The sequence below is a fragment of the Ptychodera flava genome, chromosome 6, assembly GCF_041260155.1.
Source record: "Ptychodera flava strain L36383 chromosome 6, AS_Pfla_20210202, whole genome shotgun sequence".
NCBI lineage: Eukaryota > Metazoa > Hemichordata > Enteropneusta > Ptychoderidae > Ptychodera > Ptychodera flava.
In genome coordinates, this window is record NC_091933.1 from 28,756,901 (window position 1) to 28,780,128 (window position 23,228).

General features: G+C 38.0%; 2 protein-coding genes across 6 annotated transcripts in view; one reads left to right on the top strand and one right to left on the bottom strand.

Annotated features, from left to right (window-relative positions):
* Positions 1-869: 869 nt before the first annotated feature.
* Positions 870-13,210, bottom strand: LOC139135422 (golgin subfamily A member 6-like protein 26). 4 transcript variants are annotated; one of them, XM_070702801.1, is made up of 5 exons: positions 12,997-13,210; positions 12,722-12,781; positions 8,550-8,671; positions 5,544-6,623; positions 870-3,788 (listed from the first exon to the last, which is right to left on the bottom strand). In XM_070702801.1, the coding sequence occupies exons 1-5, from the start codon at positions 13,154-13,156 to the stop codon at positions 3,309-3,311; spliced, it is 1,902 nt and encodes a 633-aa protein (XP_070558902.1). In that variant the 5' UTR covers positions 13,157-13,210; the 3' UTR covers positions 870-3,308. The 4 variants fall into 4 exon arrangements, with proteins under 4 accessions (XP_070558902.1, XP_070558903.1, XP_070558904.1 ...); XM_070702802.1 differs by having other exon boundaries at positions 5,556-6,623; positions 12,997-13,209; XM_070702804.1 differs by having other exon boundaries at positions 2,137-3,788; positions 5,712-6,623; positions 12,997-13,207.
* The window catches only part of LOC139135421 (uncharacterized), a 30,047-nt gene continuing 13,432 nt past the window's right edge, over positions 6,614-23,228 (top strand). Inside the window, exon 1 of one of the 2 annotated variants that reach the window (XM_070702800.1) lies at positions 6,614-6,695. The gene's annotated coding sequence lies outside the window, so the exon portion shown is untranslated. Of the gene's footprint in view, positions 6,696-22,673; positions 22,961-23,228 lie in introns of those variants that run through there. The other variant, XM_070702799.1, reaches the window with a different exon arrangement.

Genomic DNA, 23,228 nt, shown 5'->3' on the forward strand with positions numbered 1-23,228 from the left:
GTTTACAGGAAATAGGGGTGAACAAGTTATTGTGAGAAAAAAGCTGGATAGGCACTTTGAAGGCATGTAACATTCTAATTTTGTTTTTTTATCAAGATTTGTATTCAAGTCTGCTTTCATCAACGTGAAGTGTTAAAAGACATGCAGATGAATATTTGTAAATATGATTTCTTTATACGCAGGCTGTACAGTACCTAGGGAAAAACGTTGGTGAGAGCAGTCATTGCAGACAAAGGAATAAATTGGAAATATAAGGGGAAAATACCTGTAATATTTCATATTTTCAGTATTTTTTGTTTTTTATGTCAACAAAAGTTCCCTTTTTTTTAAATCCCTGGAACAAAGGTTCTTAAAACAAGGAGATCACAATGTACCTTTCAATTATCATCAGATTTAACTTCTGTCATTTTTGTCAAACAAGTATTTTCATTTCATATACTTCCTGGAGTATCTTTTTCCTGTTTCAATTTCCATGATACCCTACCTCATGAATTAAACAAAGTTTTGGAGACCTTTGTATACATGTACCACTGCCAGATGCTCACAGGTGAAGTACTATATGTGCTCCGACTTCCGACAGTAGCAGGAATATTGTGGTATTCACTGTCTTGTCCCCCTCTGTTTTAATGACTGTATTTTATCTGGTAGTTTTACAGTAATGAAACAAGAAAATTTTACATCACCAAAACAGCACACCCAATATCACACAGCATAAGAGAGACACCACAAACTTTGGTTAGTAATGACACATAAAATGAATATTTGAATTAAACCTTTGAACCCGGCTCAGAAAAAAATGTCCGTGTGATGTCATAGGTCACCAGGAGGTCAGGGTGCAAAGGGGGAATGAAGACCAACTACGCAGAAAGTGTTGTTTGCAAATGCTTTATGTTTATATTTCAAACTGGTATCATAAACTTAACCTTTTTTATCCTTTTTAAATAAATTCTAATAACCAATTCAAAAAGAGAATATCTTACAGTGTACAAAATTCTGGCAAATTTGCTTGAATGAAAAACTGACTCCATTACATCATAATTCCTGCTGGCCTCTGCTTCTATTGGTTTCACTTGCGGCTGAACAAAATTGACTGTTTTCTTTGATGCAATTTACATATGTTGACCTTTGTTGACATCTATACAGTTCAGTTGTTGCACTTTTATGTGACACTTAATAATCACATGACAGTAAGTCGGTGACAAACGATGATTTTTACCCAAAAAATGCACGTTGATTTAGACTCACCAGAATGGAATTAAACACTTGACATTTAGGTTGTTTCTGACACACACAAGTCTTGTGATCTGGTTATAAATTCTGATGAAAATGTCAACATTTATTTCACTCTGCAGTTTTGGTGTCCAGTTACATCTCATGGAGCCTCGCCAGACATAAACTGAATTTTCTTATATTATTTCCTGTCACAGGGAGGTATATCCGCATTCTTGCATGGACATCATGCCTGGATTATCTCATAACTCTCAAGTGAAAGGAAGGCATGGCATGGTGGATATCAATCATGTGTTTCATCTACATCATGTTGGATCTCTTCCAATGTCAACTATGCTATGATTGTGACTTGGCAGGAATGGAATGAACTGGGCCGTCTCATGTTCTACTGTATGGCATGTATCCAAGGGTTTTCTGAACTACTATTTCCATGACTGAACTGCAAAACATTTGCTTCCATCCCTTCCAGTTCCTGTCTTTAGAATTTTGATATTGTAATACTTTAGATATACATGCAAATGCTCAAACTGTTGTCTGCCATGAAGCACTGGTAAAGTATTCAATATCCCTGCATCAAATTCTCTACAAAAATATAATTTTTTTCTCTTAAATTTTCAGAAAGGCGAAACACCAATTTTATCAGCAATGGCCTTAAATTAATTTATAAATACACCAGCAAATAGCTCGTTCAGAGTAATACTGCGGATTATTTTTTTGATTAGTTTCAAATTCATGGACATAAATGACCTTGCTGTTCTGTTCTTTAACAGTTTTGCTATTTAACTGACATTTGCATACACTGCAGTATCTGGCATTAAGCCAGTCACTATCCATAGAGATATCACGTTGCATTTGCTTCAAACATAATCCATTTCCTTCGTCAACCGTTCTCCCAATACTATAAACTACCAAAAATGCATTGTTTTATTTCAAATAGACCCACCCTAATATTAACACTCAAAACTATATTTACTCAAAAATTGTTCTTCTCAGTATTTTGAAAATCAAATTTTACAGTTATAACGCTGGGCGTAGTATACATCAGCAGCAATGGGCAGTTCAAAATTGCTTACATCAAATATGAATTCTTGTCAGCATAATGCTTGATGAGAGCATCAGCTTTGAGTGACAGTTCAGAAGTATGAATATTCAGAATGGCAGTGTTCTCAAAAAGTACAGCCTAGTGCCACAAACACTTGAACGCAGAGCTTGCATCCGTGAATATGGCCTTTTCAGCCAGAAATGGTAAATCCTTGAAAGATTTAGTAAACTTATGTCTTTGAGGAATTTTTACAGAATGGAGCATCCACTGCAACACCCTGCCTTCACTGAAACAGAGTCTTCTTTGCCGTCACTGCCAAGGAGAGGCGCTTGCTCCGAGGATGGAGTTTCTGCATCAACTGCTGGGATGACTGTCTTCTCAGGTGAGTCAGAAACTTCAGGTGATGGCTCAGAATTATCTGCTTTGTGAGCCATCTCAGGATCTTGTTGTTCAGATCTCACCTCCCGTCCATCATCATCGCCCGCAGTTGCATCCTCCAGTTCCTTCATTATTTCCTCCACTTCGCTGGGTGTGAGTAGTGGGGATTTCTCATCCCCCGCCTCTTCCCCTGCACCACTGACGACAGCATCGCCCATCACTTCTTCAGCCTGTACGTCGACATGGCCGATGACGGCAGGCGAGTTCACTTCGATTGTTGCTTGCTTGATGGGGGTTTGGGAGGCAGCCAATGGGGTGATAGGTTGGTTGGAGGTTGAGGAAGATGTGCTGTCTACAAGTTGTGACGGTGTCGCCGATGTACCAACAGCAGCTTGTGCCGCAGGTGTCGTAGCCTCTGAGGGTGACACAACCTCCACACTCCTGTCAAATATAACTCCCAGATCAGCCATGCCCTGCCGGTCTTGGCCATACTGTGCCTTATTTTCTATCTGAGGAGAGGCTAGCAGCTCTGATACGGGTGTGTTGTCACTGATCACTCCAGCTTCTTCAAGCGCAGTGGTTGGTGCAGGCAGCGCATCAGTAGCACTTCCCTGGCCCCCATTTGCCGAGGTCATTTGTGGAGACATATTTTCAGGATCTATTCCGGCTTCGTGTAGAAGTTTCTCAGTGTCCAACAACAGGTTTGTGGCATCCTCCTCCTTTGATTGGTTGATTTGATCGGATGCCCCTCCATTAGCAGCAGAGATGTCTCCCTGACTCTGAGCATCAGCACCATTTTGAACGCCCTCACCTTCTCCGACTGGTGAAGCCACGGGACTTCTTCCTCGGTCACTGCTGCAGTTTGAACATCTTTTACTTCAGAATCCAAGGCATCACTCAGTGCAGTATCTGCCTGCTGGTCACTAGCTTCCTGATTCTTTGAGTCAGAAGCTACTTCACTGACATCTGCTCCATTCTTGGCCTCTACCTCTTCTGCCTTCTGACTCTGGTCATCAGTTGTCACTTCCAAATCACCGGCACCATTTTCAGGGCCGGGCATTGATGTACCATTGGCCTTGTATGATTCTAATGTGCCATCGTAGGGATCCAGTGGATTGCCAATGGACTCTAAAGTAGCCTGAATAAAGAAAATGAATATTAATACATTACAATGTGCCAAAAAGTTACAGACATAAGAATGTTTGAAAAAAAAAGCAACACAAACTAAGTTTAGTATGACCAAAATAAATCTGGCAAAATGCAAATATGTAGCACATGTTATCAAGATTACTGTTGTGTCAGCTGCCCTATTGATATTCTGAAGGACAGCATTGAAACAGGTACGTCTATGTGTACATGTACATGTAATGTGGAACAAGTCACCCATTGTTAAGCTACTATGTTCACAGGTGCTGTCCTTTTCCAAAGATTTCGCCAGAGCAAAGTGATGTTTTAATGGAAGACTTCAAAATCACACTCAGCAAGCTGTAAGAGTGAAGTTGTACAATTTCACACCAGCCAAGAAGTACTGTGAGCAATATTTGCATGGCACACGTCAGTGACATCCTGTGAAAAAAATGGTAAAAGTCACCACTGTCTTGGTAACAAGAGCTTTTCATTCTTTCAAATGAATACTACCCTATTTATAAAAAAACAATTGATACCAGTATAGCCCCAAGGCTGACCGAACGTGATAGGGACAGAATAAAACAAACAGAAACTGTTGGGTACTCTCCATTGCCTCAAGGTTGTCTGAAAACTAAAGGTCAACATGAAATGAACCCTTACGTACCTACAACACAAGGTGAAGTTCTGATGTTTGGTTATGAAATATCCAGACAGTGCTCTACAGTGACTGCATGAACATTTTGTTTTCAATGAATACAATGTCACATAAAATTTGCCTACCATTGTCTTCAATTGGCCTGTCTGCTCCAATTCTCAGTGTAACTCTTGTTTTGATCGCATAATTTACTGAGCTATTACATAAACACTCTGGTTACAGCTACATCTATGCATGCAACTGTGGCTGAATGCAAAGCAGGTCACATGTTTGTCATGTGACCCACATTGCTTTTGCAATTTGGACTGACCTGAGGTTTAAGTTGATTGACTGATGGACACTCAAGTTCGAAAACGATCAGTTGTGACGATATAATGAAGTACATGTAACAATTATAGCGAAGAAATGTTTGGTTTTTACAAAACAACTTGAAGGCCATTTACACATTTGTATCGCTATAGTAAACCAATCTGCATGAAAAGAACTTTTCAAGTATGACAGACTAAGGGCATACTGCATTGATGACAGTGAGAGATGAAAACTGAAAGATACATTTTGTCCTTTCCTCTGTCCTGTCTAATATTTGGTAAAATATTGATTCATCATTGATTTGGGATACAGTATCACTGATGAAACCCTATCTAACAAAGAGAATATAATCCTATCGAACACTTTGACTGTTATATGAAGACAAGTGGTGAGAAGTACATGCACAAACACACAAAGTCCACGCCAAGCAAAATAAATAAATAAAACAAGCAACATCTGTGATGACAAATCAGAAAATTCTGGAGGTGGCAACCTGTTAGTCTTATCATTGTGATTGATGGTAAACAGGCCTGCCTTCTGAGAGACCATATACTGACAGACTGTGTACATGTATTTGTAATGCTGTTCCTTTCACTTGCATCAATCATTGTGTTGTGCAATTTGATGCTAGACTGCCACAGCTATTTCTTGGTTTTTCAGTCAATTGCATCAACACCATCATTTCAAATTTGTGCGCTGTATGCAGTTGTTATTTTACATGCAGAAATCACAAACGCAAACCAGCAGGTGATGCGAGGCACAAACAAGGATAATGTATTGGCATATGTTAGCGCTCAGTACCAGAGTTGATACCTGTTGATACCACAGAGCGTCCATCTGTTGGATCTTTTCAGTTAGTTGGATCTCTTCTAGGATAGACATTCCCACGGGAGTTTGGGGAGTAGCAACAGCAAAACCAACAGCCACTGAATCTACCTCTTCATCATAGAAATCTTGTAAATATCTAACCTCGGGGTCGTCTGCGTTCTCTTCCTCACACACAAACTGGTTGAATGTCTCACTGTCCTCAACAACCTCAACATCACAAGTCTCAGACTCGGATTCACAATAGTCTGTGGCATCTTCAACGCAGTATTTGTCTTCTGTATCCTGATAGTCAGTGTAAAAATGCCCACTGTCTACCCTTCCTGAATCACTTCTTGAAATGTCGCCCTCATGAGGTGAAGTTTGGTCAAAGTGAACAGGTGTATCAGCTTCTGCCGTTTGCCCACTGCTTGTTAAAATGGTTTCCTCTTGCCCCACAGGTTCTTCTCTCTCCATTTCTGCCGATGAATTCCTCTTTATGCTCTGGTTCACTGATTTAATCAAGTCAGGTTCCCTGTCTCTGCTCTCCCTCAAACCCTGCCCTGAATCCGAAGCATCCGGTGACCCTATCTCAGTCACCGATGCACCAAAAGTGTCTAGACTGCCAAGCTTGATAGAATCTTGAGTCTTCTGAATGCTCTCATGCAGTTTTTCTAATTCCAGTTTCTGTTCTTCCAGTTTTGCGAGCTGTATATTCTTTTGAGATTCAAGTTCCATCCTATAGTATATCTCTTCCCCAACTTTCTTGATGATCTCTTGCTTGAGACGTTCTTTCTCAGCAAGCTTCTGAGAAAGTTTCCTCTGTTCAATCTCTTCCTGTTGCTTCAGCAACTGTCTCTGGTGTTCAATCTTCTGTCGTTTCTTTTCCAGCCGGTGTTTTTCCTCCAATTTCTTCCTAGTGGTTTCTTCCACTTCTCTCTTCAGCTTTTCCAGGTGTTCTATGCTCCGGGAAAGATCCTGGACACTGTGTAGCTTTTCAGTGAAGTCAAAGCTTTCTAAGCTTTTGGAACTCCTCAGAGGAGTTTGCAAACTCTGTTTTTTCCTTGACCTCTTTTTCTTTTGCGTTTTGACAGTGATTGCAAAGAGAGGAGAGGAAAGAGAGAGGTTGAGAAAGTGACAGAAGAAAAGGTAAAGCAATGCTTTGTAATCATTTGAAGCATTTTGAGTAGTTCCTGATTTTACTTCCTCTTGTTGTAGTTTGCTGATAATTGTAGCTTGAAAGGAAAGAGAAAAGTTGAGAAAAAAGCAGAGAAAGGGCACCAATATTTGTGAACAGAGAATTGAATTAATCAATGAGACTTTAAGTAGGTATCCAGTCTTGTAATGGTGAATGTCCAGATCGATGCAACCCACTGTGAGCATTTGCTTACCATTGTAGGAGACCTGCATTATAGTGACCTATGAACTTGGCAGTCTTTGTCACATAATTTTGATTGGAAATCTGTTTTGGGTAGTTAACAGAGTGTTGCACATCAACGTAGCATGACCCGCATAATAAATGCTATATGGCAAATTTGAAAACTATTGCTATAATTGTCAATTCAACATTTTGCAACATTTTTGCAAGTTGTTCCTATTAGGCATTCAGTGTTTTTGCTAAGGTTCATTGGTAAATGATTTGGGAACCCCAGTTACATTAACTTTTGTCCCTAAATCTGATTGCATTGATATACCAAAGGACACCCTGGTAAAATAACTGGGGAATCCCTGAAACATTTATCTGGGTACTGGCCTTTACAAAAAACACTGACATTTGCATTAATAATACATGTACTGCCGTGATGTCACATATCTATAATATGATGAAACAGTCACTTTCAAAGCAATGAAATAACCAAATGAAAGGCCAGAAAGTCTGTTTGACCTGACATTGTATTGAAGCACCCTGTAAGAAAGATGGTTTACCAATCAGAAAGAAATCAGTGTATACTGGTACTGTGTATCTCATCAGTCAATTTAGTAGACATGATGAGAGACTGGTACAAACATGGTGATGGCATTTTGCCATGTAAAATTTGATTGCTCTCAATTAAAATTGCTGAACTGGTTACATAAACTTGATTGACACACTGTAATTTTGGATATGAATGAAGATGAAATTGTCATTAATCGGAGGAATTAATCACCTGCATTATTATTACCAGCCAATCAGTGACTTTCACCGGGGGAATGCAAAAATATACTAGATTGCCTCCATAACAAAATTTCCATTGATGTTCTTTATAAGTTAAAATGTTCTTCTGTATAATGATGTTCTTCTGTATAAGTTAAAATGGCTGACATGCCCTTTTCACTGTTCAGGAATACCATGCAAATAGTGTGAAATGGTTTCAAATCATCCAATGTATCGAATATATGTAAAAGAAAAATTTCAGTTGTGTTTGCAATGCAATTGTAAATATGAACTTTTTAAAAAATCAAGAACTTTTCTTTTGTCAGCACTTGTTGGTAAGTTCAGTGCTTTGGTGATGAATGACAGTTTGTGATCACCATAGCACCCTACACAACGTCACCAAAATGAAAACCACAGAATAATGCAATAGTGTATCCTAATTTCACAAACCACCATGCGACTTCTAAGAAGTGGTATTGCCAGATCAAAAGCGTACCATAGATTGTTACGTCATCTTTAATCCTCTTTCTCCCAAGTTGTATTTATTTCTATGGTTTGTCTATGGAGCATGGTAGGGGAGAATTAATTTGTCTACATACTATGACTGTCTGAAAACTGTCACAGTAAGTAAAGTGTTGATTAATGAATTTTTGTTCAGATTAAAATTCAGTTGTCAACAGACAGTAACATTGGACATTCACTCACATACAGTCTTTCTTGATAAGTTGAACACAAGTCACTTCAACAAGATTTGGGGAATGAAGAAAAAGAAACTATTTACAGAAACTCAGTCATTTATGTAATGAAGGTAAGTGATAAACATTTTTTTAAATCTCTTCCAAGACTAAACTGATGATCACATGACCAACCTTTGGGGAAAGTAATGATGCTTCAGATTTGCTGCTATCACCAGATGCTAGTTGAGGAACAGCTAGGCTTTCCTTCTTCAGATTTTCTGAGGACACAGAATGTTCCTTGACCCCTACACTTTCTAATATGAGAAAAAATAATGCAACGAATATGCAGTCATTTCGTAGTTATACAAGAATAAAGTAATGATTGCAGAATTATTTCATTGCATTTCCCAATACATAATGTGAATTAGGCAATCCATCAAATTGAAATACAATGACAAATGTGCAAAAGTCTAGCGGTTAAGGGGTTAGAAACATGGGCAAGCACCTTTGTACAGAAAAAGTGCAAAGTTAGATTGGGTCGGATTACATCTTTTTCAGTACAAAAATCACTTGTTCTCTTTGTCAAGAGAATAAAAACCATGCTCTGTGTTAGCTTTGCTTCTGACCTCCATCATGACAAAGTTATAACAGCATTGCTGTTGGCATGGTAACCCAGAGGTCAGGTTTCAGGTCACCACATATTAAATTAAAAGAGGCACTGTGAATTCATATGAAACTGTGTTCATAAGAACTTAACGATAAAGTCCAGATGCTGGCTTTACAAAAATAAAATAAATTCTTCTTTGAGAAACATAACATCTTCTTGGCCAGACTTTGGGAAAACAGTCTGTAAATTTATGCATATTCTTAGTGTATGTGAATATGTCATTCACTCAGTGAATAATTAATTGGGACAAAATCTGTAACTGTCAATAATAATACTAAAACATTTTTTATAAAATGTTTGTTCTATGAAACAAGTATACCTTCTTGAATTCTTCATAAACGTTGAAATACAAAGTGTACAGCCTGCAAACACAATGCAGTGTTTATAATTAACTAATAATGTACCCTCTCATGGCCTATAGAGGACAAAAGCAAATTTGCATGACATAATGTACAACTTGCTTTGCCTTGTACATTACAGACAATAAAAACCTGTTTATGGCCATTGCTAAGAGTATAAATACTGAAAATTGATTTCTTTTTAATAATAAGAATGAAAGTTGCAGTGTAATTAGAGCTGAATTGCATTACAAATTGAACTTTTGAAAATGAACAACTCAGCGACGGGCAGACGTGATAGACCGGTACTGTCTGTAGCTCTCGAATTGAATTTCAGAATACAGTTAATCCAGAAAACTTTAAAAAAGTAGGGCATTTGACATCTCACGTTACAACAGTAACAGTTTATATTCCCACTGAAAACTTGACAACAATTAATTGAATTTTGTATACTCTGGTAAATTTAAAGCGCTGCTGTCTGGTCAAAAAATAAAAATTGAAATCCTTCTCAATTTTTTTTTAAATTAAAAGGAGAGTTTTTTTTAGATAGAGTCAAAGAATATGCACCCTTCAATGCATTCACAGTGCTTACAAAGATGTATTTGCAGCTCATGTAATTTTAAATGTTATAATTATAATTAATGCTAATAGATATCCTCACTGCCACATAAAGGCGATGACAAAAAACTTTTCACTCCATTTCACACAGTCACTAACTTGATTTCACATCCTGCAGGTGTTTTCATGTCGAACACTCAGCACAGAGCTCTCAGCCTGCATGACATAACTTACTGAGTACCTATTGCTGGTCATCAAGTTAGTGTAATTGACCTGCTCTGTTTTGAAATGAACACCACTTCCAAAGTCAGACACATGCATGTTTAACACTGATCAAAATAAATGACATACTTTAGCAATGCATAATTTACAAGAAATAGACAAAATATGACAAACCATTAGAGGAAAGAATTTTATCAAATTATAAACTAAATATTGTAAATTAAATTGTTTGTCTGTACCTATACATATAATGATATTATCATGCTCTTTTTAACTTTCCTTCTATCATCAACCGTAATTTATAATTTTTTCCCCAAAATTTTTCTTCTGTTTTAATCTCAAAATCATGTTGAAAAGTGTTATGTTCAAATTTTCAACACAGCCTAAACATGTCTGATGTCTAATCTTGATGACTTAAGTCACTTAATTTTAGTCCAGACTAGAATTCATTTACAATCATCAACATATTTCACAGAGTACACAAAAAATAGTGTTACCAAACTTAACACTTTGCATTTCAATCATTCTTTTGGAAGACAAATGAATAAAATTAACCTGCTTTTAGTGAATGAAAAGAATAACGTCAAAGTAATTATCAAGTTATAGCTTGTATTGTTACTCTGATTATCAACCATATCATACAAACGATATGATTTATTTTCACACTACAACAATTAATGCACATGTCAAGCAATGTTGTAAAACAAACTTGATCAATCTTCTCATGCACTCTGTATTTTCAATGCCTTCTTTAACCTTGATTCAAAGGTTTCAGTAGTTTTGCGATGAAGAAACTATACAGTATACATGATTATATCATAATTTTATCAATACCAGTGAATTTTGTGACGTCATCGCCCCAGATTATTACTGACAATGTACCCGATTATCCTGATCAATATTGTGGCCCCAGGATGTTTTCTGTGTCTACAAATTCCATGATTGCCAAAACTATAAACTAATTGCAATAATATACCCCTTCCAGACCTTATGTGATGAACTCAGCAAACTTTGCCCTCCATAATGTACTTGGTTTCACCTTGTACATTATGTTTTGCAATATGGTCTGGGTGTGGTTTAACATTTATCATGTAACTATAATTATGGCAGCATGCCAGTGTATTAAATACTTGATTATGGTTTATACAATCCTAAAACTCGGCAGCCAATTTTTTTTGTGTTATCAACACATTCTGAGTAAAAATCTACAATATTTTCTTCTCTGATAAATAGCTTAAAAGATTATCAAAGTTTCATTTCAATTATCAAAATATGGAACCAGCCCTTCTTGATGAATCTGCTGCCTGTCAATTGAGGAGATAGATTTTCTGCAAATCCACAAATGTTGATATGCAGGCCATGAGACACTGTGCATACATGTGGAAATTTGCCATGCTATTGATTCCGATCCAAGGTCATATCAGATTATGGCTGATAGTAATACTCTAAGTGACATCCTTCTTGAGTGTTTTTGTCAACTGTGTCTTGCCAGACTTTTTCACCCTTCTTGTAGTTACACATGACTGAAGTTTGGACTTTTTCAATGTTTTCCATAATTTTTTTTGGTGAAAATTTTGCTGCGACATCGAAAGATGCAAAGTGAATTTGCCAAGTACGTGTTTGGAAAGTTAATTTGGCTGTAAATTCTGTACACATAGTCCACAGTAGCAAGTGATCGTGGAAACCGGCGGATTGCATTACAACAGAATGCCAGACAATCTTGTCATATATTATCTATGATGACTTTCATTGTGAAAGAGGTACACCAGGGACAATTCAGAGAAAAAAACCTGGTTACGCCTCATGTCTAGAAAACTTTGCGTTGCCATGGATCTCTACTGAAAAGTGATCGTAACATGTTTTTCCCCTTATCGAATTTAAATTGTCATCGTTTACAATTTGGTTTGCTCTCTGGTGGTGTGACGTTGCATAGCAACACGGAATATCCATTTTCTATTATTTTATACATTCTCTGTTATCAAAGTCCGATGTCTGAAAGATTTAACCGTATGCCCATTTCTTATTTAAAATAGAACTTTTCCATGATTTGTTTTGAGCACAGTCAGGAAAGTACGAAAAATGGCCGTTTTTTTCCGGCGACAAACTAAGTGAAACTATTGAACAGCAAAGAACATGTAAATGTTACTCACATTGGAAGGATTAAAACAGTATCATACTGTTCATATCTTAAAAACGACGTCTCCTCATCTCAGAACTTTGTTTTTCAAGATTTTTCCCGGGCTTTGTTGTAGATCGACCTCGGTTTTCAGTCATTTGTGTGAATAGGAACCTAATACTGTCACCGAAAGGCGAGCACATAGACCGTGAACATGGCCGTCACAAAGGCCACTGACAGATATCTTTTCATTCCAGTCACATCGCGTGGTACCGTATACAAAATGCTAAATGTATCACACTCACAGGGGGCCCTCTGCGGCATCAATATGCATGCAAAAATTCTCGTTATGTGAAATGGGGCTACGTGTCAAACCAGTGTCAGACTCATCACTTTTCATGTGACGTTGGCAAGCTTAGCTCGCAAGCATGAAACGCATGCATATTCACACGTGTACGTGTACCTGTCCCTGTGTATTGCGGGTCCCAGTCAGCAAGGTCTCGCACACGGCCGTGTACAATGCCTACAAAAGAGAGGAACTCACTCAAAACAAGTCATATTACAGAAAACACTATTCCGGAGACAAAAGTTGACAGAACTTTTATGTCATGCCGTAGTCTGAATTTCAATGTCGATGGACATTTTTGTAAGCTCCGCAAAATTTAAATATTCCGGTTCTTCGTTCATTCATTCTCTCTACACACGAGGCGTCAACTAAAAACTTATTATATGACCAACCTGGATCAGACTTCTTTTTCTTTCTTTTATGAAGACGTTTCCTTCTTGACGCAGCGCTGGCCCCGCCACCGTCACGATGTGATACATTGCCGTTGTCTGCCATGCTTTCACGTGTCGGCTTACGTCTCGGATGCAATGACAGGGTATTGACCTTTGACATTGGATGGCGATACTTATGTCCTCGAGTTGACCGAGTGGAAGTGAGAAGGTCCCTTCACTGACTACGCATGTGCAATCTCCCACACGATGTGACTTGAAATTTGAGAAAGCACTTCTTTCATACATTACTAAATAAAAAGACAAATAGATAAATAATGTAAAACAAACAAAGTACAAACAAAGTAAAAGACAAACGAACAATCAAAGACTGTATCAAACGACGTATATGAAGTAGTGAGGAAGATAACTTCTCTACTAATGGCGATGAAGTAGACACTGGATATTTTTGTACTTTATATATATATATATATATATTATATATATATATATATATATATATATATATATATATATATATATATATATTTGTATTATTATTTTCAAGGCTGTGCTTTTGTAGTATCGATGACTATACATGTACTGTTATTTCCCGCTAGGACACTGTATACTCTTTTATATATATATATATATATATATATATATATATATATATATATATATATATATATATATATATATATATATATATATATATATATATATATATATATATATATATACTATTTATAACGCTGTGCTGTAAGCATCGGGCAATGTACATGATGTACTGTATGTACATGCCTTAGGGACGGACCATTAGATCTTGGGAGGGGGTGGTCAAAAACAGAAAAAAAAATTTTCAGAGCAGAAAGTTAGGAAAAAAAAATCTTCAAACTAGTTTGCAAAATTAAAAAAAAATGAATAAGAAGACAAAGGCGTAAAAAAAAAATCTGCAAAAGTCTTTAAAATTTTGAATTTTTTTTAGATTTTACCGACAGTAAGCAACTTTCTGTATTTTTAATACATCCTCCCGGCACATTTTTAATTTTAATTTATACATTTAGAGTGACTGTATCCCTTATACTGGAAGTTGTGATTATCTTATCTTTTCAGGACTTTTGTCTTCTGATCACTTGAAAATTATGAAATTATAGAGCCTGTTTTCTACTTGTTTCCTGCGTACAAACCAAGCAGGTACACTAGGTAAAACATTGAAACTATGGTATGGTTGTCAAGACAGAAAGTTGTATTTGCCTTTTAAGATCAAGGTAAACAGATGCAGGCCACATCAGTTTCATTTTTTCCACAGCATTTTATTACAATGATGAATGCAAGAATGGGTGAACAAGTAGAAACACGTCAATAATGATAAAACAACATATCAAGTCATTATGTATTATTTTGCTTTTAAAAAGGCATTTTCAATTTTTTTTTCTCAAAAAACAGCCTCAAATAACAACAGCAACACATGTTTTAACATTCAACAATACACTACGTAGAATGCCATCTATCCAACAAATCCAACACAAAAACACATAAAAGGGTTGAACTTTGAAAGTTTCTCGATAGCAAATACTGAATAAATCTGCATGGTTAATCGTTTTTGTGTAGCAAATTTCAAAGACATTGGACAAGCCCTTTCAGAGAATACAGATTTTTTGACCATGAATGGCATAAATTGCCCAAAAAGACAAATATTGAAATTTCAACACATCTATACACATCCAATCAATTTGGACATGCTGCTACAGAGAAATAGATGTTTTGATCAAAAAAGGGCAACAATTGCTCTAAAAACACAAATATGCAAATTTCACTATATTATTTAGCTTATTTTAGCTTCTCAGCTTGTCAAAATCAATTGTAAATCATGAGATATGCATGATGTTTGGTGGGGTGAATGTAGGCATTTCACCACGCAGTAGAAAGGGAAGCCAGGAAACCAAAATAGTCAATTTTCAAAACTATACGAAGCTAGTGAGGAGCAAGAAGACCATGTTTCAGAGGAAGATGTGTAATCCGAAAAAAATGCTCCCAAAGTGCCACCAAATAACACCATTTTAATCTCTATTTTTCAAAAGCTCCAACGGCAGGAGGGGGGACACCCCCCTCCTGACCTCCCCCGGCAAAAATACTCCCCAAGTGCCACCAAATAACACCATTTTAATCTCTATTTTTCAAAAGCTCCAACGGCAGGAGGGGACACCCCCTCCTGACCACCCCCCGCAAAATACTCCCCAAGTGCCACCAAATAACACCATTTTAATCTCTATTTTTCAAAAGCTCCAATGGCAGGAGGGGGACACCCCCTCCTGACCTCCCCCGCAAAATACTCCCCAAGTGCCACCAAATAACACCATTTGAATCCCTATTTTTCAAAAGCTCCAACAACAGCAGGGAGACACCCCTCTCCTGACCTCTTCCCAGTGACCGCTTGCGTGGCCGCTTGTGGTGCTTGGCACCACATGTTTGCCCTCTTTATCTTCAGACAGCGACCAACGAAAAAAAAATTATAAATCTGAAAATTTACTCTGAAAAAAAAAAATTGCACAGCTAATCTCAAATTGAAAAAAAAAAATTCAGAAATTTACAATAGTAAAAAAAAAATTTCACAATTTCATTGTGACCACCCCCCTCCCAAGGTCTAATGGTCCATCCCTTACTTTACAAGTCCGATCTCTCCCTCAGTAAAAACAAACGACGGATAAACAACTGCCTCGAGTCATGCGGTGGCGCTGTGTCTTTCGAAAATGCACGACGTGCACAAGATAACTCGGTTTCAATACTTTATAATGGTCCACTGATAAGGAAATGGTACGTTGAAAATACAAGAACATTTGAAAATTACTAATCAGAAGACTATTGTTTAGCAAAACTGATAAAAACTTTACTTACACAGTCAAGGGAGTTCAAGGGTGTTGATAAACCTCACCTGATCATATCGTCCTCGCAGACTGAAATAGGAAACTACGTATGGCTGCTCTGGGAACAATGATACGATGCTCACTCGTTCATCACTTCCACTAGCCTTCTTTACTGAAATGCAGTCGCTGTTATTTCTTATCGATGACGTCATTTTGTGTACCAGACACCATCCTTTTTATACTTTCACAAGCATGCTACACACAGACAAATAGCGCCGTACATGTCGCAGTAATTTCGATGAGTCGATTGAAGAAAGCGCATCCAGTACATTTTCGGGGTCGGTGTGTTACCGTAATATTAATAGACTTGCATTCAACCTAGGACAACGTCTCAGCTTCAAACAGATTTTGTGACTTATTTTTCGATGAAGCTTTAAAACCAACTTCATTATAACTTAATTTTTAGCCTGAAGATTGCCACGTAAACACGGTGGTATCATACATTAAAATGAGTCAAAAACAAGTCAGTCATAACAAAATCCATACAAGCTGGTGTATCTCTGTGATATAATTTATATCTCGTGTCATTGGGGATTAACCGTATCAAATTTATGAGGTCAATTGAATTGCCTAGAGAAGGCATTCGACTACAAAAATGACAGTTTTCATCAAAACAACGAATAAGTAACATTTCAAAATTTGATAAAATAACCTCGGGGGATGTTATCAAAAATTATACCCTTGGGTCCACTTAATTCAAAATAGAACATCCCTTTATTCCGTTGAAGTCTGTTCGGTATGGAAGACGTGAGCGCTATAGCTGATGGCTCATAGCTGTGCTATTTGTTGTCTGACGGATTTTTCCCTTCTCTTACGTGGTGTGGCGAAAAGTCATGGAATTCAATATCAGCAGGTAAAGACAGAAACCCGTCAGAAAACCACAAGCACATCTACTATAATACAGAGGGCCGGTCCCACGTAACCTCAATAAATGTAACAATCTCCATAAATGTATCATCAAACATAACTGTGACAAAATGCGCCCATAAATGTAATATTGTCCATTAATGTAACAAAAATCAACGATAAATGTAATAAAAACACATATAAATGTAATACTTATCAACCAAAAATGTAATAAATCTATATTGCCATCGCAATTGAAGAATTAGCCCTTAATTGTGTATCTGTACTATGATTAAGGGAAAGTAACCCCACACATCGTTCATAATTTAGTTGTTTGCGTTCAGTGTGTTTTGTGTATTTTGAAAGTGTACTTTACGTTTTGCTGTTTTGTGTAACTGATTAGCTACGGTGTCGGACACAGAGTGCCACGTGCGGCGCAGTCTCTACTCCACAGAGGAGAGACTGTATACTTTGTTTATTATATCCTTTAATGCCATGTTTCGAAAGTTTGCCATACTTTCCCCGTCCATTGCCTCGAATTCCGAGTCATCTTGAGTTGATAAATTGTGTGCAATAATTGATAGACTGTACGTATTACTAAGTTGTCCCACTCGAAGTTTCACCGTGACTAGGAAAAGTAGGATGTCTAATTTTGTTCTACCGTGTGCAGGGTAGTGTCGATATTGTGTTTACTAGATTAAACTATCGGATATGTCTAGTCAACATGTTTTATATGGTATGTTTCTATTATAAGGTTGTATTTTTTCTGCTGTTTTTTCAGTCGTCTGTTGTAAACTTTGTGTGGTATCAATGGTTGACGAGCTATGACGCTTCCTTAGTGTCTAGAACTGCGGTTCGATTCCATTTCCTTTTTATCAACCGGTTTGATTGGTATCTCGGCGTTTTCAGATATTCATCTTTTCTGTGTTTTTGAAAGGAAAACTTGCTTCAGGGAAGTTTGTAATGGTTAATTTGTTTATTACATATGTGGTTCCGGGCTGTTGCATTTATGGTCGACTGTTTTATTACCTTTGTGGTTGACTTTATTGTACTTGGGCCTCAGCCAAGTACATTTGTTTTCATTCCGTGGGAAAAAACTCTGTAAGGTATAACCATTTCTGGCTGAGACCAGGGAGGGCAAAATGTCTTGGCTTCATCTTTCTTGGCATAATAAATGGCGTAATGATGCTAACTTAAAAAAGTGCTGCTCTCAGCCAGTCATGAATAAGTGAGATGTGAATATAAATGCTTCTCTATCTGAGTTTTTGCCACCCACTGGACACCCACTGGACGAGCCAAAGTGGGAGGGGTAATTTCAGTTTGGTCGAACAGGAGGGCTCGAGACCAGAATTTAACATTTAAACTTGAAACATGTTTAATCACTGACAAGATGTGGACTAGTGTTAATCACAGTGAAAGTTTGAAAAGGAAAGGTTTTATATCCCGGACACAATGAAAAACATTACGACTGGAAACTGTACCCCCAGTTGAGAATAGTAATGCCCACAGCGATGGAGAACACTTATCCTTGAGCTGAGAAAACCAGACCATCATTTCGAAATAGAGCTGCAGATTCGAGAAGCTCGTTCAAAATAGCTAGGTACATCCCATAAAGGGGTGGTTTCGAGGTTTGAGGGCAAATTTCGCCTCCTTCATATAGAAATCGTACGTTTGTTTTTCCAGGAGAACACACCATTTGACACAAATTTGCATGTAAAGGGGTCGCCAGTAAGTACGTGGTCAAATCTGGCATAAGAAACAATATGAAATGTTGGGTAAAGCCAGTCCAAAATAAACTGATTTGAACTTTTGTGTTTTGTAATTTATACCACTGCAGTAACATTACCTTTTTTTGACAACATCACACAATGTAATACGTTTTGAAACTGAATACTCCGACGTATTCTGTGTCTCCTTTGCTAAAAATACGGTATGCCGATTACCATGTAAGGAGATGATGACGTCAAGACAGATTTGTAGTGCGTTTGGTCCTGGATGGTGCACGAAGTCTTGTCGAGGTAGCTTGTGTATTTATTTCCTAAATGGGAGAGATTAGGGTCGATCTAAACGAAGGCCGAAGAATGTTATGATACTCTAAGCGAGCTGAACTCTAACGCGAATGGTTGGATAATTTGGAGGATGTCTAGACCGGGGTCTAGAATGATGTCGTCTCATTAAGATTATTTGGCGGTCAGTATTGAATTTCAACTGCGTCACAAGTTTGCAAAATGAGTATTCCGTCGAACGGTCAACGAACGATGTTTTGGAAATCTGGAGACATGGCACATCGCATTTTTATTTTAGTATTTTATATTTTACAAAAGATTTAAGAAGCAATGATTTTGTCGAAAATTCTGAAAAAAATATAGGAAGATTTGATCGCGAACACATTTTCACTTGGGGTCCGGTGGTCAACTAGCCCTGCGTACGATGCTGTGTGTTCCGCTACAGCTAATCGCCCCGCTCACCACAGCTCTGCAAAGACCGTACGTAGGGTCGGTGACTTCAAATCCATTTTGGGACTTGACGTAAAAGCCAAATTACTGCCGAAATTCAGCGTTCTTGGCCCAAGTCGTATCCCAGCCTACCTCAGCTACTCGATCGCTTCCAAAAATGACAGTCTTTTATTCACTTCTCGTAAATAACCGTCGATGTCGGCAACTCTCTCGCTAGCGGGCTGCGGGTTGCGGGCATGAAAAAATGTGTGTTTTTTGATATCATTTTCGCCCTTCTCACACTTCAGATTAGTTCAACCGCCGATAAAAGCACAATTTTCAAAATCGTTTTCAATGCCGTTTCAAATAATTTATTGTGGTGAACACGATTATAGTCCTAGGAAACTTTTCAAAGTCACGCTGGATCAAATGCTTGAAGGGGGCATACCGGCATGGAGCGACTATCATACTGCAGGTGCACTGAAGTCATACGTTCATGATATTAGGAGATAAATTATTGAGAGCTGCAGAACACAAACTCATCCAAAAATATTCCTATTAGATCGATTCCTGAAAATAAGGCAACGCACCGGCGTGTTTTTCCCACTGAAATTCTCGCGTAAAATGTTAGCAGAATGTCGTTCTCTAAAGTCGCGACCTCGCTTGAACCGAAACGGCAAAGTAAACTAAGTCCTTTGTTGTACGTCGTTTTCTTTTAAAGATTTCATGAAAAATACACGGCATTTACAATACACATCACTTCTACGCTTTTTTAAGTCAAATCTTTCCTTATGCATTGCATTTAACTAGGCATTGTTTAATTTTCTGTATGAGTTGCCCTGGAACCGAATTGTGAATGGATGCATTACAAAGAATTTACTTCCTATGGCCTGATACTAGAAATGTAACAATTTTCATTCCGCGATAAGTGGCGACATTTCCGAGGCGCGATTTTTTTTTGTCAGTCTGGTATTACGTATATTTCTCACTCACATCCATGGCAAGAAAGAAAAGTGATTCAGATCCCTAATTATTTGTAATGGCCAGGCAGCTCGGAATAAATAAATTGGTCCTCGGAATCGCCACTTTTAGTTTAGCAGATTTTGATTTTTTTCAGAAACATGACGTATTTTCACCCATTTGGTTTGGTCTGTTATAGCATCTTTAGTCCAAAAAATCAAGTTTACAGCATTGATGTTTTCAACAGCCTTCAAAATACAGTATTACGTTAAAATACACCATATAGTAGTGTTTCATTAATTTTAACCATCTTGACCTGAAGGTGAAATATGGACTTGGCAGGAAAAGGGATACTGTACGATAGACCTGATCATCATTATTGATAATAGACACATTCTAAAGGTTTTATTTCTTATATACTATAGAAATCTAGCCATAATTCTAAAAACCCGCAGCCCGCAGCCCGCAACCCGCACTTTAGCAGATACCGGGGTCAACATGGGGTCGCAGCCATGTTGCCTCAAAGCTTATTTCTGTCTGCACTCAAAAATGTCGGATATGAACCTGAAAAATCGATGCAATTTCGTCAAAATTCGGCGAAATTTCAGCCTATAGACAAAATTTCATCTAGGTAAGGTAAATTTACTGAAATTTGATCGACAAATAACCTGAGCTTGAACGTGACAGCTCGCCTTCTCCGGGAAGTCAAGTATCTAGCTGCCCATACACAGTTGCCCATATGGCCAGGTTTATGAGATTGTTTTCAAGCGAGCGAGCCAATAGAGCCAGAGGTCTGATTTTTGGTATATAGGAATAACTTAGCAATACAATTATTTTGACAAAATGTCACGTGACCTCAATGACCTTTGACCTCAAATAGATATATTTGTCCACAACTCAGTATCACAAGTGCTACACCCTTCATATTTGGTATGATGGGACACCTTATGACACCACATATTGTACCTCATTAATTATGCGCATATCTAATTCTGAGCAAGCCAATAGAGCTGGATGTCCGATTTTTGGTATATAGGGATAACTATAGGGTAGAAATCTAAGTATGCCCATCTAAATATTAGACATCTACCATCGAGAACAAAAGAAATTTGCTGTAATTTGAATATTTAAGGATTTAAGCAATTTTCACTATAAATAAAGAACCCCTGCCTCAAACTCCACAAAAGTTGCTAGACATATTTTGCCGTTGTCATGCCATTGCTTCGTTTAATAACCAGTTAATCAAATGCCTAATTGACAGGAGGAAATTCAAGACCATATTTGAATAGTAGTATATATTGTCCTCAAAATTACTCTATCACGGCCCAAGTACTCATTGCCTTCAGCAATACTGCCTTGTTACAATTGTGGTTAATACTACATTTATGGAGATTATTACATTTATGGAGGTTACAGGCCAACAGCAATGTGCGCTAATGTCAACCAAAGACTTGCTGATGATGCATTCCTATCGAGAGTTTAAACTGACTTGCAGAATGATCAATCAATGGTAACGAGTCTTTCCTACATTTTGTAAGACTCAGAGGAGGCACTTTTGCAAAACCGACTCGTCGACATTTGCAGTTGGCTGAGAGTTGGCTGAGAGTTGGCTGAGAGTTACAAGTAATCCTGACATCAAGTTGCTTGTAATAGACAATGCAAGTCAGTACTGTTTTGATAACTAATGAATGGTTATATAGTAAGAGTTCATGATATGTTGGCAAATTTCCTTTTCGAGTCTTTCGCCGCAGCAGTTTCTAACTTCGTTGTAACTGCTCATCTGAGCACTTAGGATTTACAGGACAATGCTGAGCGGTCTATGGGTTGAGTTTTCGACTAAGCATAAAGTAGATCTTACAACTCAGAAACATGGGCCCGTCGACGTTGTTGACAATGAGATGAATCAAATCGTTTTTTCGACATAACCTTACTCTTCTTCCATTGATAAGGGCACAGGTTGTTCATCACCTTTATTTCAAAACAAATTAATTTGATAAACTTTCAATGGAAAACAAATGACCAATACAAAGAAGGCCATAAAATCAATGTCAACGGGAAGTAGTAAGCTGCGAGAACCGGGAGTTGAAGACTGCGGCTTTAAAATAAGATGTGGAGCTGGTGACGTTTCGATGTATAGTTGTTCTTTGTTGCTGGGAGGTAACAAGAGCAGTCAGCCAGTTATTCGACACAATAAAAGATCGAGGGAAGACTGCGCCACCTCCGACCTTGCACTTGCTGTTTATCGAAAGTTTTCTGCAATCATTTACTCCAGCTAAAGAAACTTAAACTGTTAGAGATCAGTTTTAAAATGAAGTGGCTTGAAATACCAAGTGATCTTCAAATTCGTTCGATGCACATGAAGGACATTGTCTTAATAATCATGTGTATGGCGTTATCGTAGACTGATAATAATGAACGTACACCAAATGTCGTTGATTGCTCTGAGCTACCAGCGTGGAGGGCGCATTTACACTGTTTGGCGGCGCTCTTTATTTGACCGGAAAATATGAAAGGCATTCGCAGGTCAAGGTTCGCATCGCCATAACTACCCATAAACAAATCACCGGGTCACCCTGACTTCAATTCACACAGCAACGCGAAGTCTCGTCGCCTTTACGACATAATGGATTGAGTCAGATTTGAAATGCTTGGTTGATCTGTCAGCAGCTGATCATAAGGGTGATCGGGGATCCGAGGGAATTAGCTGATCGGCTGCGGCTACGCCTCACGCAGCGCACCGTGTTGATCAGTGTTTGGTGGGACAGTCGTCGGAGTATCGTGTCACTGTCGGTGTCAGTCCATAACTGGCAGAAGATTGAGGTGAGGGTGTAGTGCATAAAAGGGCAATATAGTTTGCAGTTGACCCAATTACCGGTATCCCAGCGAAATCAAACGGTTTTAAATATTTGGGAATGTTCACGAACGACTCTTTGGATTTTACAACGACTTACACTCATCTCCAACTGGCTGTGCATGCGCGTTAATTAACTGTTTAACTTCAAGTGACGCATGACGCTCAGTTTGGGACCCCGGCAGCACAGACTTTGAGAGTAACAACAATATTCTTTGCTTTTGGCGTCTCCAAGAA

What these genes read in the sequence shown, in the direction of transcription:
- LOC139135422 (XM_070702801.1), bottom strand. Translation starts at nt 13,156, where the DNA reads ATGTCAAAGGTCAATACCCTGTCATTGCATCCGAGACGTAAGCCGACA. An exon ending in CATCATTACTTTCCCCAAAG is followed by an intron (nt 6,624 to 8,549) that starts GTTGGTCATGTG and finishes AAAACGCAAAAG; the next exon opens with AAAAAGAGGTCAAGGAAAAA. An exon ending in ATCAACAGGTATCAACTCTG is followed by an intron (nt 3,789 to 5,543) that starts GTACTGAGCGCT and finishes TTCTTTATTCAG; the next exon opens with GCTACTTTAGAGTCCATTGG.